The 18,787-nt window shown below is 46.5% G+C and overlaps 1 protein-coding gene across 1 annotated transcript in view; it reads right to left on the bottom strand.

The window, feature by feature from the left end:
* Positions 1-1,915: 1,915 nt before the first annotated feature.
* Positions 1,916-18,787, bottom strand: part of LOC135532853 (Golgi apparatus protein 1-like) — a gene marked incomplete at both ends in the record, with an annotated part of 76,567 nt that continues 59,695 nt past the window's right edge. The window contains 4 exons of the mRNA XM_064960284.1: positions 1,916-2,002; positions 6,157-6,294; positions 7,039-7,192; positions 9,256-9,357. Of these exons, the coding sequence (XP_064816356.1) occupies positions 1,916-2,002; positions 6,157-6,294; positions 7,039-7,192; positions 9,256-9,357 (481 nt within the window). The remainder of the gene's footprint in view (positions 2,003-6,156; positions 6,295-7,038; positions 7,193-9,255; positions 9,358-18,787) is intronic.

Below are 18,787 nucleotides of genomic sequence, written 5' to 3'. Positions count from 1 at the left end.
TATAACTCATACTATATAATATAAAACTCATACTATATAATATAACTCATACTATATAATATAACTCATACTATATAATATAACTCATACTATATAATATAACTCATACAATATAATATAACTCATACAATATAATATAACTCATACTATATAATATAACTCATGCTATATAATATAACTCATACTATATAACTCATACAATATAATATAACTCATACTATATAATATAACTCATACTATATAATATAACTCATACTATATAATAACTACTAATATAACTCATACTATATAATAACTACTAATATAACTCATACTATATAATATAACTCATACTATATAATAACTACTAATATAACTACTAATATAACTCATACTATAACTCATACTATATAATATAACTCATACTATATAATAACTACTAATATAACTCATACTATATAATATAACTCATACTATATAATATAAAACTCATACTATATAATATAACTCATACTATATAATATAACTCATACTATATAATATAACTCATACAATATAATATAACTCATACAATATAATATAACTCATACAATATAATATAACTCATACTATATAATATAACTCATACTATATAATATAACTAATACTATATAATAACTACTAATATAACTCATACTATATAAGATAACTCATACTATATAATAACTACTAATATAAATCATACTATATAATAAAAATCATACTATATAATATAACTCATACTATATAATATAACTCATACTATATAATAACTACTAATATAAAACTCATACTATATAATAACTACTAATATAACTCATACTATATAATATAACTCATACTATATAATATAACTCATACTATATAATATAACTCATACTATATAATATAACTCATACTATATAATATAACTCATACTATATAATATAACTCATACTATATAACTCATACAATATAATAACTACTAATATAACTCATACTATATAATATAACTCATACTATATAATAACTACTAATATAACTCATACTATATAATATAACTCATACTATATAATAACTACTAATATAACTCATACTATAACTCATACTATATAATATAACTCATACTATATAATATAACTCATACTATATAATATAACTCATACTATATAATAACTACTAATATAACTCATACTATATAATATAACTCATACTATATAATAACTACTAATATAACTCATACTATATAATATAACTCATACTATATAATAACTGCTAATATAACTCATACTATATAATATAAGTCATACTATATAATATAAGTCATACTATATAATATAACTCATACTATATAATATAACTCATACTATATAATATAACTCAAACTATATAATATAACTCATACTATATAATAACTACTAATATAACTCATACTATATAATAACTACTAATATAACTCATACTATATAATATAACTCATACTATATAATAACTACTAATATAACTCATACTATATAATAACTACTAATATAACTCATACTATATAATATAACTAATACTATATAATATAACTCATACTATATAATAACTACTAATATAACTCATACTATATAATATTACTCATACTATATAATATAACTCATACTATATAATATAACTCATACTATATAATATAACTCATACTATATAATATAACTCATACTATATAATATAACTAATACTATATAATTACTACTAATATAACTCATACTATATAATATAACTCATACTATATAATATAACTCATACTATATAATATAACTCATACTAACTAATATAACTCAGTAATAATATAGTTTAGTATTTGTATAATTTATTTTATCCAGTCTTTTTTGCTCATCTTCATCAGGGTAATTTTGGAGCCACAGTCGTCCAACATGAAGACAGACAGACAGTGTACCTCAGACTGCAGCTCTGTCAGGTTGCCCACCACCTCTCCACACCCTGTCAGCAGGTCTTCCAGGTGGTCCTGCAGACACTCCAACTCCTAGAACACACACACCATCACAACGCCGTCACACAACGCCGTTACACACACCATCACCACACCATCACAACGCCGTCACACACCGTCACAACGCCGTCACACACCGTCACAACGCCGTCACACACCATCACAACGCCGTCACACACCATCACCACACCATCACAACGCCGTCACACACCATCACCACGCCATCACAACGCCGTCACAACGCCGTCACAACACCATCACACACACCATCACAACGCCATCACACAACGCCGTCACACACACCATCACAACGCCGTTACAACACCATCACCACGCCATCACACAACACCATCACCACACCATCACAGCGCCACACAACGCCGTTACAACGCCGTCACACACACCATCACACACACACCATCACAACGCAGTCACACAACGCCGTCACACACACCATCACACACACACCATCACAACGCCACACACAACGCCGTCACACACACCATCACGACGCCACACAATGCCGTCACACAACGCGTCACACAACGCCGTCACACACCATCACAACGCCGTCACACACACCATCACACACACACACCATCACAACGCAGTCACACAACGCCGTCACACACACCATCACAACGGCGTCACACAACGCCCGCCACACACAGCATCACAACGCCGTCACACAATGCCTTCACACAACGCCGCTATAACGCCATCACAACGCCGTCACAACACCATCACAACACCATCACACACACACATCACAACGCCATCACACAACGCCGTCACACACACCATCACAACGCCGTTACAACACCATCACCACGCCATCACACAACACCATCACCACACCATCACAGCGCCGTCACACAACGCATCATAACGCCGTCACACACACCATCACAGCGCCGTCACAACGCCGTCACACACACCATCACAACGCCGTCACACACCCATCACACACACACATCACAACGCAGTCACACAACGCCGTCACACACACCATCACAACGGCGTCACACAACGCCGTCACACAGCATCACAACGCCGTCCACACAATGCCGTCACACAACGCCACACAATGCCGTCACACAAGGCCGCTCACACAATGCCGTCACACAACGCCGTCACACAATGCCGTCACACAATGCCGCTACACAATGCCGCACACAACGCCGTCACACACACCATCACAACGCCGTCACACACACCATCACAACGCCGTCACACACACCATCACAACGCCGTCACACACCATCACAACCGCCTTCATATATATCAAGCAAACATAGTCAGTACTTGAGAAGCCAAGCAAGGGCAGTAACACATTATTGTAATCCCTCATGTGGAAGGCTTGATGGTGTATACCGTACACCAGGGGACTTGGAAACAGCCATCACACAACGTCACACACACATAAAGTTCAATTTCTGTAGCTCCTTTATACCTGCAGTCAACTTGTGCAATACGTTAGCAGATACAGAATATTGCGTTCTTCAAATCACCGGTCACATTATCTGAAATGATGAAGCTTCCTGTAGTTCCTGTAGTTCCCCAGAACAGTTGAGCCTCTGTTCTCCCCCCACTGCTCTGTGATGGAGCCAGTCATTCTGCTGTTCCTCCTCTGTTCTCCCCCTCTGCTCTGTGATGGAGCCAGTCTCTGTTCTACCCCCTCTGCTCTGTGATGGAGCCAGTCATTCTGCTGTTCCTCCTCTGTTCTCCCCCCCTCTGCTCTGTGATGGAGCCAGTCTCTGTTCTACCCCCCTCTGCTCTGTGATGGAGCCAGTCATTCTGCTGTTCCTCCTCTGTTCTCCCCCTCTGCTCTGTGATGGAGCCAGTCATTCTGCTGTTCCTCCTCTGTTCTCCCCTCTGCTCTGTGATGGAGCCAGTCTCTGTTCTCCCCCTCTGCTCTGTGATGGAGCCAGTCTCTGTTCTCCCCCTCTGCTCTGTGATGGAGCCAGTCTCTGTTCTCCCCCCCTCTGCTCTGTGAACACATGCTGCTGTTCCTCCTCTGTTCTTCCCCCCTCTGCTCTGTGAACACATGCTGCTGTTCCTCCTCTGTTCTTCCCCTCTGCTCTGTGAACACATGCTGCTGTTCCTCCTCTGCTCTGTGAACACATGCTGCTGTTCCTCCTCTGTTCTTCCCCCTCTGCTCTGTGAACACATGCTGCTGTTCCTCCTCTGTTCTTCCCCCTCTGCTCTGTGAACACATGCTGCTGTTCCTCCTCTGTTCTTCCCCCTGCTCTGTGAACACATGCTGCTGTTCCTCTTCTGTTCTTCCCCCTCTGCTCTGTGAACACATGCTGCTGTTCCTCCTCTGTTCTTCCCCCTCTGCTCTGTGAACACATGCTGCTGTTCCTCCTCTGTTCTTCCCCTCTGCTCTGTGAACACATGCTGCTGTTCCTCCTCTGTTCTTCCCCTCTGCTCTGTGAACACATGCTGCTGTTCCTCCTCTGTTCTTCCCCCTCTGCTCTGTGAACACATGCTGCTGTTCCTCCTCTGTTCTTCCCCCTCTGCTCTGTGAACACATGCTGCTGTTCCTCCTCTGTTCTTCCCCTCTGCTCTGTGTACACATGCTGCTGTTCCTCCTCTGTTCTTCCCCCCTCTGCTCTGTGTACACATGCTGTTGTTCCTCCTCTGTTCTTCCCCCCTCTGCTCTGTGTACACATTCTGCTGTTCCTCCTCTGTTCTTCCCCACTCTGCTCTGTGGACACATGCTGCTGTTCCTCCTCTGTTCTTCCCCCCTCTGCTATGCTTGTGTAACTTTATGAGCTGGATTTACCTGTCTTTGCAATTACTTTGTTTGTTTTTGCTCATTAGCATTTAGCTAAGAGCTTCTATGTGAATGCCCTATTAGTTTGTGCTTATTTTGTTAACATTTATGTAAGAGGCCCAATGGGCTTATCTTGCATTTTTTGGGGGACATTGGCAGCTCTCCCAGAATGCCCAGGGGTTGATGTAGGAAATTTAGTGCTGATTCTCCACCAATTTTCAGTAGTCTAAATCTCATCTGATTGGCGTAGGCATTGGCTGGAGGGTGTTTTCCAACATTCTTAACTCCATGTGAAAAAGTACAGACACTTTGGGGGAGTTGGGATGAAGCCAGTGTCGGTTTCTGTAAATCTGTCCTCCTACCTGGTTGGTCATACAGCGAATCTGTCTGTCTGTCTGCCTCCAGGTGTCGATAGCAGTAGGTCTGTCTGTCTGTCTGTCTGTCTGTCTGTCTGTCTGTCTGTCTGTCTCCAGGTGTCGATAGCAGTAGGTCTGTCTGTCTGTCTGTCTGTCTCCAGGTGTCGATAGCAGTAGGTCTGTCTGTCTGTCTGTCTGTCTGTCTCCAGGTGTCGATAGCAGTAGGTCTGTCTGTCTGTCTGTCTCCAGGTGTCGATAGCAGTAGGTCTGTCTGTCTGTCTCCAGGTGTCGATAGCAGTAGGTCTGTCTGTCTGTCTGTCTGTCTGTCTGTCTGTCTGCCTGCCTCCAGGTGTCGATAGCAGTAGGTCTGTCTGTCTGTCTGTCTGTCTGCCTGCCCTCCAGGTGTCGATAGCAGTAGGTCTGTCTGTCTGTCTGTCTGCCTGCCTCCAGGTGTCGATAGCAGTAGGTCTGTCTGCCTCCAGGTGTCGATAGCAGTATGTCTGTCTGCCTCCAGGTGTCGATAGCAGTAGGTCTGACTGCCTCCAGGTGTCGATAGCAGTAGGTCTGTCTGCCTCCAGGTGTCGATAGCAGTAGGTCTGCCTGCCTCCAGGTGTCGATAGCAGTAGGCCTGCCTGCCTGCCTGCCTGCCTGCCTGCCTGCCTCCCTGCCCTGCCTGCCCTGCCCTGCCTGCCTTGCCTGCCTTGCCTGCCTGCCTGCCTCCCTCCCGGTGTCGATAGCAGTAGGTCTGGCTGGTTTCACCTGCCTGCCTGCCTGTCTGTTTGTCTCCTGGTGTCGATAGCAGTAGGTCTGGCTGGTTTCAACTGTCTGTCTGTCTGTCTGTGACCTACCTGTCCCGTGCCAGTCTTGTCACTACACCACTTCCCCAAGTCAGTCAAACAGTGTGTGTGTGTGTGTGTAACCTACCTGTCCCGTGCCAGTCTTGTCACTACACCACTTCCCCAGGTCAGTCAAACAGTGTGTGTGTGTGTGTGTGTGTGTGTGTGTGTGTGTGTGTGTGTGTGTGTGTGTGTGTGTGTGTGTGTGTAACCTACCTGTCCCGTGCCAGTCTTGTCACTACACCACTTCCCCAGGTCAGTCAAACAGCGCTTCTGGAGATCAGGGTCGAGTTTCACATCTAGCGCCCTCTGGTGGAGGATCCTCTGTACCTCTACCTTACAGTCACGAGACAGCTAAACAACACACACACACACACACACACACACGTGATATACACACACATACCAGTGGAAGGTCATTATAACAGCACAGATATCAGATGGGATATTGTTAGACAATATTGTAGCCATTTATGTCCATCAGATTCAGCACAGTAAGGAACAATTACTGTCATTACCAAGCACCACCACCACCTACCACTGTCATTACCAACCACCACCACCACCTACCACTGTCATTACCAATCCCAACCACCACCTACCACTGTCATTACCAACCACCACCTACCACTGTCATTACCAACCAGCACCACCACCTACCACTGTCATTACCAACCAGCACCACCACCTACCACTGTCATTACCAACCACCACCAACCACTGTCCTTACCAACAACCACCACCACCTACCACTGTCATTACCAATCACCACCCTCATCTTCCTCACCACCACCTACCAGTCATTACCACTCCCCACCACCACCTACCACTCATTACCAACCACCTACCACTGTCATTACCAACCACCACCCTCATCTTCCTCACCACCACCCTCATCTTCCTCACCACCACCCTCATCTTCCTCACCACCACCCTCATCTTCCTCACCACCACCCTCATCTTCCTCACCACCACCCTCATCTTCCTCACCACCACCCTCATCTTCCTCACCACCATCTCCAACAACATGTGTTCTAGCATAGTAGTAATGTGTAACCATGGGAACTAGTTCATCTCCGCTACTCCTGAATCTCTTACCCGTCGTCCCTGCTCCTCGGTGCGGTAGGCATGGCGATAGAGACACGAGAACACGGCACCAGGTGGCATCAGCTCGCTGGTCTCATTCCAGCCGTGGGTGTGGCACAGCCGGGCAGCGTCACCCTGGCACTTCTTATACAGGATGGGGTCCAGTCTGGTAGAGGGAGGAGAGAGTTAGACAGTCTGACAGCCAGGGGGCAGTAGAGAGTTAGACAGTCTGACAGCCAGGGAGCAGTAGAGAGTTAGACAGTGTGGCACTTCTTATACAGGATGGGGTCCAGTCTGGTAGAGGGAGGAGAGAGTTAGACAGTCTGACAGCCAGGGGCAGTAGAGAGTTTGACAGTGTGTCAGACAGGGGGCAGTAGAGAGTTAGACAGTGTGTCAGACAGGGGGCAGTAGAGAGTTAGACAGTGTGTCAGACAGGGGGCAGTAGAGAGTTAGACAGTCTGACAGCCAGGGGCAGTAGAGAGTTTGACAGTGTGTCAGACAGGGGGCAGTAGAGAGTTAGACAGTGTGTCAGACAGGGGGCAGTAGAGAGTTAGACAATCTGACAGCCAGGGGGCAGTAGAGAGTTAGACAGGGGGCAGTAGAGAGTTAGACAGTGTGTCAGACAGGGGGCAGTAGAGAGTTAGACAGTCTGACAGCCAGGGGGCAGTAGAGAGTTAGAAAGGGGGCAGTAGAGAGTTAGACAGTCTGACAGACAGGGGGCAGTAGAGAGTTAGACAGTGTGTCAGTCTGACAGACAGGGGGCAGTAGAGAGTTAGACAGTCTGACAGCCAGGGGGCAGTAGAGAGTTAGACAGTGTGGCAGACAGGGGGCAGTAGAGAGTTAGACAGTGTGGCAGACAGGGGACAGTAGAGAGTTAGACAGTCTGACAGCCAGGGGGCAGTAGAGAGTTAGACAGTGTGGCACTTCCTCTACCAGACTGGACCCCATCCTGTATAAGGAGGAGAGAGTTAGACAGTCTGACAGCCAGGGGGCAGTAGAGAGTTAGAAAGGTGGCAGTAGAGAGTTAGACAGTCTGACAGACAGGGGGCAGTAGAGAGTTAGACAGTGTGTCAGTCTGACAGACAGGGGGCAGTAGAGAGTTAGACAGTCTGACAGCCAGGGGGCAGTAGAGAGTTAGACAGTGTGGCAGACAGGGGGCAGTAGAGAGTTAGACAGTGTGGCAGACAGGGGACAGTAGAGAGTTACAGTGTGTCAGTCTGACAGACAGGGGGCAGTAGAGATTTAGACAGTGTAGCAGACAGGGGGCAGTAGAGAGTTAGACAGTGTGGCACTTCTTATACAGAGGTTGATGCTTATTGTCATGAACCACAACGGCACAATTTCCACTAGATGAGCCAGATGTTTTGTTGTTAAAGGTGCACTATGCACCACACCAGACTATCAGTAGGTTGAATGTCAAAACAAACTCTGAACCATCTATATTCATTTGGGGACAGGTTGAAAAGCAAGTTTTATTCTATTCTATTAAACATTTATGGCAATTTAGCTTACTGTTGCTAGCTAATTTGTCCTATTTAGCTAGCTTGCTATTGCTAGCTAATTTGTCCTATTTAGCTAGCTTGCTGTTGCTAGCTAATTTGTCCTGGGATAAAAACATTGAGTTGTTATTTTACCTGAAATGCACAAGGTCCTCTACTCCGACAATGAATCCACAGCTAAAACGGTAAACCGAATTCGGCTTTAGTAATCTCTCCTCCTTCAGGCTTCTTCTGACTTTATATGGCGGTTGGCAACCAACTTTAAGGTGTATTGCCACCACGACTAGAGTGTGGACCTCAGTTCATCTTTAAATCACCCACATGGGTATACGCTCCTAAAAGACAATGAGGAGATGATAGATGCAGGATTTGCTACGCAGACAGACACTCTTTGGCGCACACGAGCAGTGTGGGTGAATGATTGAATAACATGTAACGTGTAAATGTATTTTGCAACGCTCGAGCACGTGACGCGTCTGGTCTGGTCAGCATGTTTAGACTTGATTTCATTAAGAATGACAGATCTATAACTCACATTTCTATGTTAATTTGGTCGGTTCTCCCAAAAAAGTTACCTATTGCAGCTTTAATTTAAGGTTAAGGCACACCGCCATGCAATCTCCATAGACAGACATTGGCAATAGGTGGTTGACTTAGTTCCAGTCTCTAGAGATGAAGTAGTCTGCGTTCACAGTCAGGGGTTAGGGGTCAGGGGTCATGGTTGACTTACTTCCAGTCTCTAGAGATGAAGTACTGCAGCTCCAGTAGTCTGCGTTCACAGTCCTCCACCATCTTCTCTGTATACAGGTGCTCCATCAGGCAAGACAGGATCCTACACACACACACACACACACACAATATGGAAATGACTTTATCAACCAATCAAAAAGGTCACAATAAATCCCAAGAGACACCATGACGTCGCCACAGAACTAGAGGTTCTGTTTCTATAGACGTCTCCCGACATGTCAAATGCAACTTTTTACAAACATTATTTTATATATATTTTTTCCTCTACCCCTTTTTCTCCCCAATTTTGTGGTTTCCAATTGGTAGTTACAGTCTTGTCCCATCACCGCAACTACCGTACGGACTCGGGAGAGGCGAAGGTCGAGAGCCATGCATCCCCCGAAACACAACCCAACCAAGCCAAATTGCTTTTTGACACAATGCCAACTTAACCCGGAAGCCAGCCGCACCAACGTGTCAAAGGAAACACCTGGCGACAGTGTCAGCATGCACTGCGCCCGGCCCGCCACAGGAGTCGCTAGTGCGCGATGGGACAAGGACATGGGACAAGGACATCCCTGCCGGCCAAACCCTCCACCAACCCGGATGCCTCTGGGCCAATTGACTAACAACACATCCAGCAACGACCTGGAGAACAGTTAGAGTAGACAGGAAGGGGGATGAACGACCTGGAGAACAGTTAGAGTGGACAGGAAGGGGGATGAACGAGCCAATTAGAAGCTTCTCCATCCCTTTACAACCACAACTCTGTCTTGCGAAGAGCTGAGATGATTAAAAACAGTCTCAGAACAAACAGAGAGATGTGAAAGTTCCCTGCAGCCCAGCCTGAACAGATTAGACACAGTGCTGAACCCATCTCCGATGCCACGCTGAACCCATCCCCGATGCCACGCTGAACCCATCCCTGACACCACGCTGAACCCATCCCCGACGCCGTGCCCAGCCTGAACAGATTAGACACAGTGCTGAACCCATCTCCGATGCCACGCTGAACCCATCCCCGATGCCACGCTGAACCCATCCCTGACACCACGCTGAACCCATCCCCGACGCCGTGCCCAGCCTGAACAGATTAGACACAGTGCTGAACCCATCTCCGATGCCACGCTGAACCCATCCAAGACACCACGCTGAACCCATCTCCGATGCCACGCTGAACCCAACGCCGACGCCATGCTGAACCCATCCACCGACGCCACGCTGAACCCATCCCCGACGCCACGCTGAACCCATCCCCGACGCCACGCTGAACCCATCCCCGACGCCACGCTGAACCCATCCCCGACGCCACGCTGAACCCATCCCCGACACCGTGCCCAGCCTGAACAGATTAGACACAGTGCTGAACCCATCTCCGATGCCACGCTGAACCCATCCCTGATGCCACGCTGAACCCATCCCTGACACCACGCTGAACCCATCCCCGACGCCGTGCCCAGCCTGAACAGATTAGACACAGTGCTGAACCCATCTCCGATGCCACACTGAACCCATCCCCGATGCCACGCTGAACCCATCCGATGCCACGCTGAACCCATCCCCGACGCCGTGCCCAGCCTGAACAGATTAGACACAGTGCTGAACCCATCCCCGATGCCACGCTGAACTCATCCCCGACGCCACGCTGAACTCATCCCCGACGCCACGCTGAACCCATCTCCGACGCCGTGCCCAGCCTGAACAGATTAGACACAGTGCTGAACCCATCCCCGACGCCACGCTGAACCCATCCCCGACGCCACGCTGAACCCATCCCCGACGCCACGCTGAACCCATCCCCGACGCCACGCTGAACCCATCCCCGACGCCACGCTGAACCCATCCGACGCCACGCTGAACCCATCCCCGACGCCACGCTGAACCCATCCCCGACGCCGTGCCCAGCCTGAACAGATTAGACACAGTGCTGAACCCATCCCCGATGCCACGCTGAACCCATCCCCGATGCCACGCTGAACGCATCCCCGACGCCGTGCCCAGCCTGAACAGATTAGACACAGTGCTGAACCCATCTCCGATGCCACGCTGAACCCATCCGACGCCACGCTGAACCCATCCCCGACGCCACGCTGAACCCATCCCCGAAACATATTACTGACACCGTGCCGAACAGATTACTGACACCGTGCCGAACAGATTACTGACACCGTGCCGAACAGATTACTGACACCGTGCCGAACAGATTACTGACACCGTGCCGAACAGATTACTGACACCGTGCCCAGCCTGAACATATTACTGACACCGTGCCGAACATATTACTGACACCGTGCCGAACATATTACTGACACCGTGCCCAGCCTGAACATATTACTGACACCGTGCCGAACATATTACTGACACCGTGCCGAACAGATTACTGACACCGTGCCGAACAGATTACTGACACCGTGCCAAACAGATTACTGACACCGTGCCCAGCCTGAACATATTACTGACACCGTGCCCAGCCTGAACATTTTACTGACACCGTGCCGAACATATTACTGACACCGTGCCCAGCCTGAACATTTTACTGACACCGTGCCGAACAGATTACTGACACCGTGCCGAACATATTACTGACACCGTGCCGAACATATTACTGACACCGTGCCGAACATATTACTGACACCGTGCCCAGCCTGAACATATTACTGACACCGTGCCGAACAGATTACTGACACCGTGCCGAACAGATTACTGACACCGTGCCGAACAGATTACTGACACCGTGCCCAGCCTGAACATATTACTGACACCGTGCCCAGCCTGAACATTTTACTGACACCGTGCCGAACATATTACTGACACCGTGCCCAGCCTGAACATTTTACTGACACCGTGCCGAACATATTACTGACACCGTGCCCAGCCTGAACATATTACTGACACCGTGCCGAACAGATTACTGACACCGCGCCGAACATATTACTGACACCGTGCCGAACATATTACTGACACCGTGCCCAGCCTGAACATATTACTGACACCGTGCCCAGCCTGAACATATTACTGACACCGTGCCGAACATATTACTGACAACGTGCCGAACATATTACTGACACCGTGCGAACAGATTACTGACACCGCGTGCGAACAGATTACTGACACCGTGCCGAACAGATTACTGACACCGTGCCGAACAGATTACTGACACCGTGCCGAACATATTACTGACACCGTGCCGAACATATTACTGACACCGTGCCGAACATATTACTGACACCGTGCCCAGCCTGAACATATTACTGACACCGTGCCCAGCCTGAACATATTACTGACACCGTGCCGAACATATTACTGACAACGTGCCGAACATATTACTGACACCGTGCCGAACAGATTACTGACACCGTGCCGAACAGATTACTGACACCGTGCCGAACAGATTACTGACACCGTGCCGAACAGATTACTGACACCGTGCCGAACATATTACTGACACCGTGCCGAACATATTACTGACACCGTGCAACATATTACTGACACCGTGCGAACATATTACTGACACCGTGCGAACAGATTACTGACACCGTGCCGAACAGATTACTGACACCGTGCGAACAGATTACTGACACCGTGCCGAACATATTACTGACACCGTGCCCAGCCTGAACAGATTACTGACACCGTGCCGAACATATTACTGACACCGTGCCCAGCCTGAACATTTTACTGACACCGTGCCGAACATATTACTGACACCGTGCCCAGCCTGAACAGATTACTGACACCGTGCCGAACATATTACTGACACCGTGCCGAACATATTACTGACACCGTGCCGAACATATTACTGACACCGTGCCGAACATATTACTGACACCGTGCCGAACAGATTACTGACACCGTGCCGAACAGATTACTGACACCGTGCCGAACAGATTACTGACACCGTGCCGAACAGATTACTGACACCGTGCCGAACAGATTACTGACACCGTGCCCAGCCTGAACAGATTACTGACACCGTGCCGAACATATTACTGACACCATGCCCAGCCTGAACAGATTACTGACACCGTGCCGAACATATTACTGACACCGTGCCGAACAAAGCAGTCAGCTGGTATTCTGTCTATAATAGAGTGGCCAGCACAGTCACCGGATCTCAACCCTATTGAGCTGTTGTGGGAGCAGCTTGACCGTATGGTACGGTAAGAAGTGCCCATCAAGCCAATCCAACTTGTGGGAGGAGCTTCAGGAAGCATGGGGTGAAATCTCTTCAGATTACCTCAACACATTGACAACTAGAATGCCAAAGGTCTGCAAGGCTGTAATGAAGGATTCTTTGACGAAAGCAAAGTTTGAAGGACACAATTATTATTTCATTTTAAAATCATTATTTATAACCTTGTCTTCACTATATTTCCTATTCATTTTGCAACTCATTTCAAAGTGAAAGTCACCCAGTAAAATACTACTTGAGTAAAAGTCACTCAGTAAAATACTACTTGAGTGAAAGTCACCCAGTAAAATACTACTTGAGTGAAAGTCACCCAGTAAAATACTACTTGAGTGAAAGTCACCCGGTAAAATACTACTTGAGTTAATGTCACCCGGTAAAATACTACTTGAGTGAAAGTCACCCGGTAAAATACTACTTGAGTGAAAGTCTAAAAGTATTTGGTTTTAAAAATACTTAAGTATCAAAAGTAAAAGTACAAACCATTTCAAATTCATTATATTAATCAAACCATACGGCGCGGTTTTCTGTTTAAAAAAATAAATAATTTGCGGATAACCAGAATGTCAAAATTTAACGAGTACTTGTGGGTGTGAGGTATGGAGTAAAAAGTACATTTTCTCTCACTGGGCCAATGGTGCGCCGCCCTATAGACTCCCAATCAAGGCCGGTAGTGATACAGCCTGGAATCAAACCAGGGTCTGTAGTCACACCTCTAGCACTGAGATCCAGCGCCTTAGACCGCTGCGCCACTCGGGAGCCTATTCCTGCCAGTGGCCAGTTGTTCAAGACAAAGACAACAGTGATATTCCTGCAGTGGCCTGTTGTTCAAGACAAAGCAACAGTGATATTCCTGCCAGTGGCCTGTTGTTCAAGACAAAGACAACAGTGATATTCCTGCCAGTGGCGTGTTGTTCAAGACAAAGGCAACAGTGATATTCCTGCCAGTGGCCTGTTGTTCAAGACAAAGACAACAGTGATATTCCTTCCAGTGGCCTGTTGTTCAAGACAAAGACAACAGTGATATTCCTGCCAGTGGCCTGTTGTTCAAGACAAAGACAACAGTGATATTCCTGCCAGTGGCCTGTTGTTCAAGACAAAGACAACAGTGATATTCCTGCCAGTGGCCTGTTGTTCAAGACAAAGACAACAGTGATATTCCTTCCAGTGGCCTGTTGTTCAAGACAAAGACAACAGTGATATTCCTGCCAGTGACCTGTTGTTCAAGACAAAGACAACAGTGATATTCCTGCCAGTGGCCTGTTGTTCAAGACAAAGACAACAGTGATATTCCTGCCAGTGGCCTGTTGTTCAAGACAAAGACAACAGTGATATTCCTGCCAGTGGCCAGTTGTTCAAGACAAAGACAACAGTGATATTCCAGCCAGTGGCGTGTTGTTCAAGACAAAGACAACAGTGATATTCCTGCCAGTGGCGTGTTGTTCAAGACAAAGACAACAGTGATATTCCAGCCAGTGGCCTGTTGTTCAAGACAAAGACAACAGTGATATTCCTGCCAGTGGCCTGTTGTTCTAGACAAAGACAACAGTGATATTCCTGCCAGTGGCCTGTTGTTCAAGACAAAGACAACAGTGATATTCCTGCCAGTGGCCTGTTGTTCAAGACAAAGACAACAGTGATATTCCTGCCAGTGGCCTGTTGTTCAAGACAAAGACAACAGTGATATTCCTGCCAGTGGCGTGTTGTTCAAGACAAAGACAACAGTGATATTCCTGCCAGTGGCCTGTTGTTCAAGACAAAGACAACAGTGATATTCCTGCCAGTGGCCTGTTGTTCAAGACAAAGACAACAGTGATATTCCTGCCAGTGGCCTGTTGTTCAAGACAAAGACAACAGTGATATTCCTGCCAGTGGCGTGTTGTTCAAGACAAAGACAACAGTGATATTCCTGCCAGTGGCCTGTTGTTCAAGACAAAGACAACAGTGATATTCCTGCCAGTGGCCTGTTGTTCAAGACAAAGACAACAGTGATATTCCTGCCAGTGGCCTGTTGTTCAAGACAAAGACAACAGTGATATTCCTGCCAGTGGCGTGTTGTTCAAGACAAAGACAACAGTGATATTCCTGCCAGTGGCCTGTTGTTCAAGACAAAGACAACAGTGATATTCCTTCCAGTGGCCTGTTGTTCAAGACAAAGACAACAGTGATATTCCTGCCAGTGGCCTGTTGTTCAAGACAAAGACAACAGTGATATTCCTTCCAGTGGCCTGTTGTTCAAGACAAAGACAACAGTGATATTCCAGCCAGTGGCGTGTTGTTCAAGACAAAGACAACAGTGATATTCCTGCCAGTGGCGTGTTGTTCAAGACAAAGACAACAGTGATATTCCTGCCAGTGGCCTGTTGTTCAAGACAAAGACAACAGTGATATTCCTGCCAGTGGCGTGTTGTTCAAGACAAAGACAACAGTGATATTCCTGCCAGTGGCCTGTTGTTCAAGACAAAGACAACAGTGATATTCCTGCCAGTGGCCTGTTGTTCAAGACAAAGACAAACAGTGATATTCCTGCCAGTGGCGTGTTGTTCAAGACAAAGACAACAGTGATATTCCTGCCAGTGGCGTGTTGTTCAAGACAAAGACAACAGTGATATTCCTTCCAGTGGCCTGTTGTTCAAGACAAAGACAACAGTGATATTCCAGCCAGTGGCGTGTTGTTCAAGACAAAGACAACAGTGATATTCCTGCCAGTGGCGTGTTGTTCAAGACAAAGACAACAGTGATATTCCTGCCAGTGGCCTGTTGTTCAAGACAAAGACAACAGTGATATTCCTGCCAGTGGCGTGTTGTTCAAGACAAAGACAACAGTGATATTCCTGCCAGTGGCGTGTTGTTCAAGACAAAGACAACAGTGATATTCCTGCCAGTGGCGTGTTGTTCAAGACAAAGACAACAGTGATATTCCTGCCAGTGGCCTGTTGTTCAAGACAAAGACAACAGTGATATTCCTGCCAGTGGCCTGTTGTTCAAGACAAAGACAACAGTGATATTCCTGCCAGTGGCGTGTTGTTCAAGACAAAGACAACAGTGATATTCCTGCCAGTGGCGTGTTGTTCAAGACAAAGACAACAGTGATATTCCTGCCAGTGGCGTGTTGTTCAAGACAAAGACAACAGTGATATTCCTGCCAGTGGCGTGTTGTTCAAGACAAAGACAACAGTGATATTCCTGCCAGTGGCCTGTTGTTCAAGACAAAGACAACAGTGATATTCCTGCCAGTGGCCTGTTGTTCAAGACAAAGACAACAGTGATATTCCTGCCAGTGGCCTGTTGTTCAAGACAAAGACAACAGTGATATTCCTGCCAGTGGCCTGTTGTTCAAGACAAAGACAACAGTGATATTCCTGCCAGTGGCCTGTTGTTCAAGACAAAGACAACAGTGATATTCCTGCCAGTGGCCTGTTGTTCAAGACAAAGACAACAGTGATATTCCTGCCAGTGGCGTGTTGTTCAAGACAAAGACAACAGTGATATTCCTGCCAGTGGCGTGTTGTTCAAGACAAAGACAACAGTGATATTCCTGCCAGTGGCCTGTTGTTCAAGACAAAGACAACAGTGATATTCCTGCCAGTGGCCTGTTGTTCAAGACAAAGACAACAGTGATATTCCTGCCAGTGGCCTGTTGTTCAAGACAAAGACAACAGTGATATTCCTGCCAGTGGCCTGTTGTTCAAGACAAAGACAACAGTGATATTCCTGCCAGTGGCCTGTTGTTCAAGACAAAGACAACAGTGATATTCCTGCCAGTGGCCTGTTGTTCAAGACAAAGACAACAGTGATATTCCTGCCAGTGGCGTGTTGTTCAAGACAAAGACAACAGTGATATTCCTGCCAGTGGCGTGTTGTTCAAGACAAAGACAACAGTGATATTCCTGCCAGTGGCCTGTTGTTCAAGACAAAGACAACAGTGATATTCCTGCCAGTGGCGTGTTGTTCAAGACAAAGACAACAGTGATATTCCTGCCAGTGGCCTGTTGTTCAAGACAAAGACAACAGTGATATTCCTGCCAGTGGCCTGTTGTTCAAGACAAAGACAACAGTGATATTCCTGCCAGTGGCCTGTTGTTCAAGACAAAGACAACAGTGATATTCCTGCCAGTGGCGTGTTGTTCAAGACAAAGACAACAGTGATATTCCTGCCAGTGGCCTGTTGTTCAAGACAAAGACAACAGTGATATTCCTTCCAGTGGCCTGTTGTTCAAGACAAAGACAACAGTGATATTCCTGCCAGTGGCCTGTTGTTCAAGACAAAGACAACAGTGATATTCCTGCCAGTGGCCTGTTGTTCTAGACAAAGACAACAGTGATATTCCTGCCAGTGGCCTGTTGTTCAAGACAAAGACAACAGTGATATTCCTGCCAGTGGCGTGTTGTTCAAGACAAAGACAACAGTGATATTCCTGCCAGTGGCCTGTTGTTCAAGACAAAGACAACAGTGATATTCCTTCCAGTGGCCTGTTGTTCAAGACAAAGACAACAGTGATATTCCTGCCAGTGGCCTGTTGTTCAAGACAAAGACAACAGTGATATTCCTTCCAGTGGCCTGTTGTTCAAGACAAAGACAACAGTGATATTCCAGCCAGTGGCGTGTTGTTCAAGACAAAGACAACAGTGATATTCCTGCCAGTGGCGTGTTGTTCAAGACAAAGACAACAGTGATATTCCTGCCAGTGGCCTGTTGTTCAAGACAAAGACAACAGTGATATTCCTGCCAGTGGCGTGTTGTTCAAGACAAAGACAACAGTGATATTCCTGCCAGTGGCCTGTTGTTCAAGACAAAGACAACAGTGATATTCCTGCCAGTGGCCTGTTGTTCAAGACAAAGACAAACAGTGATATTCCTGCCAGTGGCGTGTTGTTCAAGACAAAGACAACAGTGATATTCCTGCCAGTGGCGTGTTGTTCAAGACAAAGACAACAGTGATATTCCTTCCAGTGGCCTGTTGTTCAAGACAAAGACAACAGTGATATTCCAGCCAGTGGCGTGTTGTTCAAGACAAAGACAACAGTGATATTCCTGCCAGTGGCGTGTGTTGTTCAAGACAAAGACAACAGTGATATTCCTGCCAGTGGCCTGTTGTTCAAGACAAAGACAACAGTGATATTCCTGCCAGTGGCGTGTTGTTCAAGACAAAGACAACAGTGATATTCCTGCCAGTGGCGTGTTGTTCAAGACAAAGACAACAGTGATATTCCTGCCAGTGGCGTGTTGTTCAAGACAAAGACAACAGTGATATTCCTGCCAGTGGCCTGTTGTTCAAGACAAAGACAACAGTGATATTCCTGCCAGTGGCCTGTTGTTCAAGACAAAGACAACAGTGATATT

Source organism: Oncorhynchus masou, unplaced genomic scaffold (assembly GCF_036934945.1).
Source record: "Oncorhynchus masou masou isolate Uvic2021 unplaced genomic scaffold, UVic_Omas_1.1 unplaced_scaffold_2062, whole genome shotgun sequence".
In the NCBI taxonomy this organism is placed as follows: Eukaryota; Metazoa; Chordata; class Actinopteri; order Salmoniformes; family Salmonidae; genus Oncorhynchus; species Oncorhynchus masou.
Note: the sequence above shows the minus strand (reverse complement) of the source record. Positions and strands in the feature narration are given on the sequence as shown.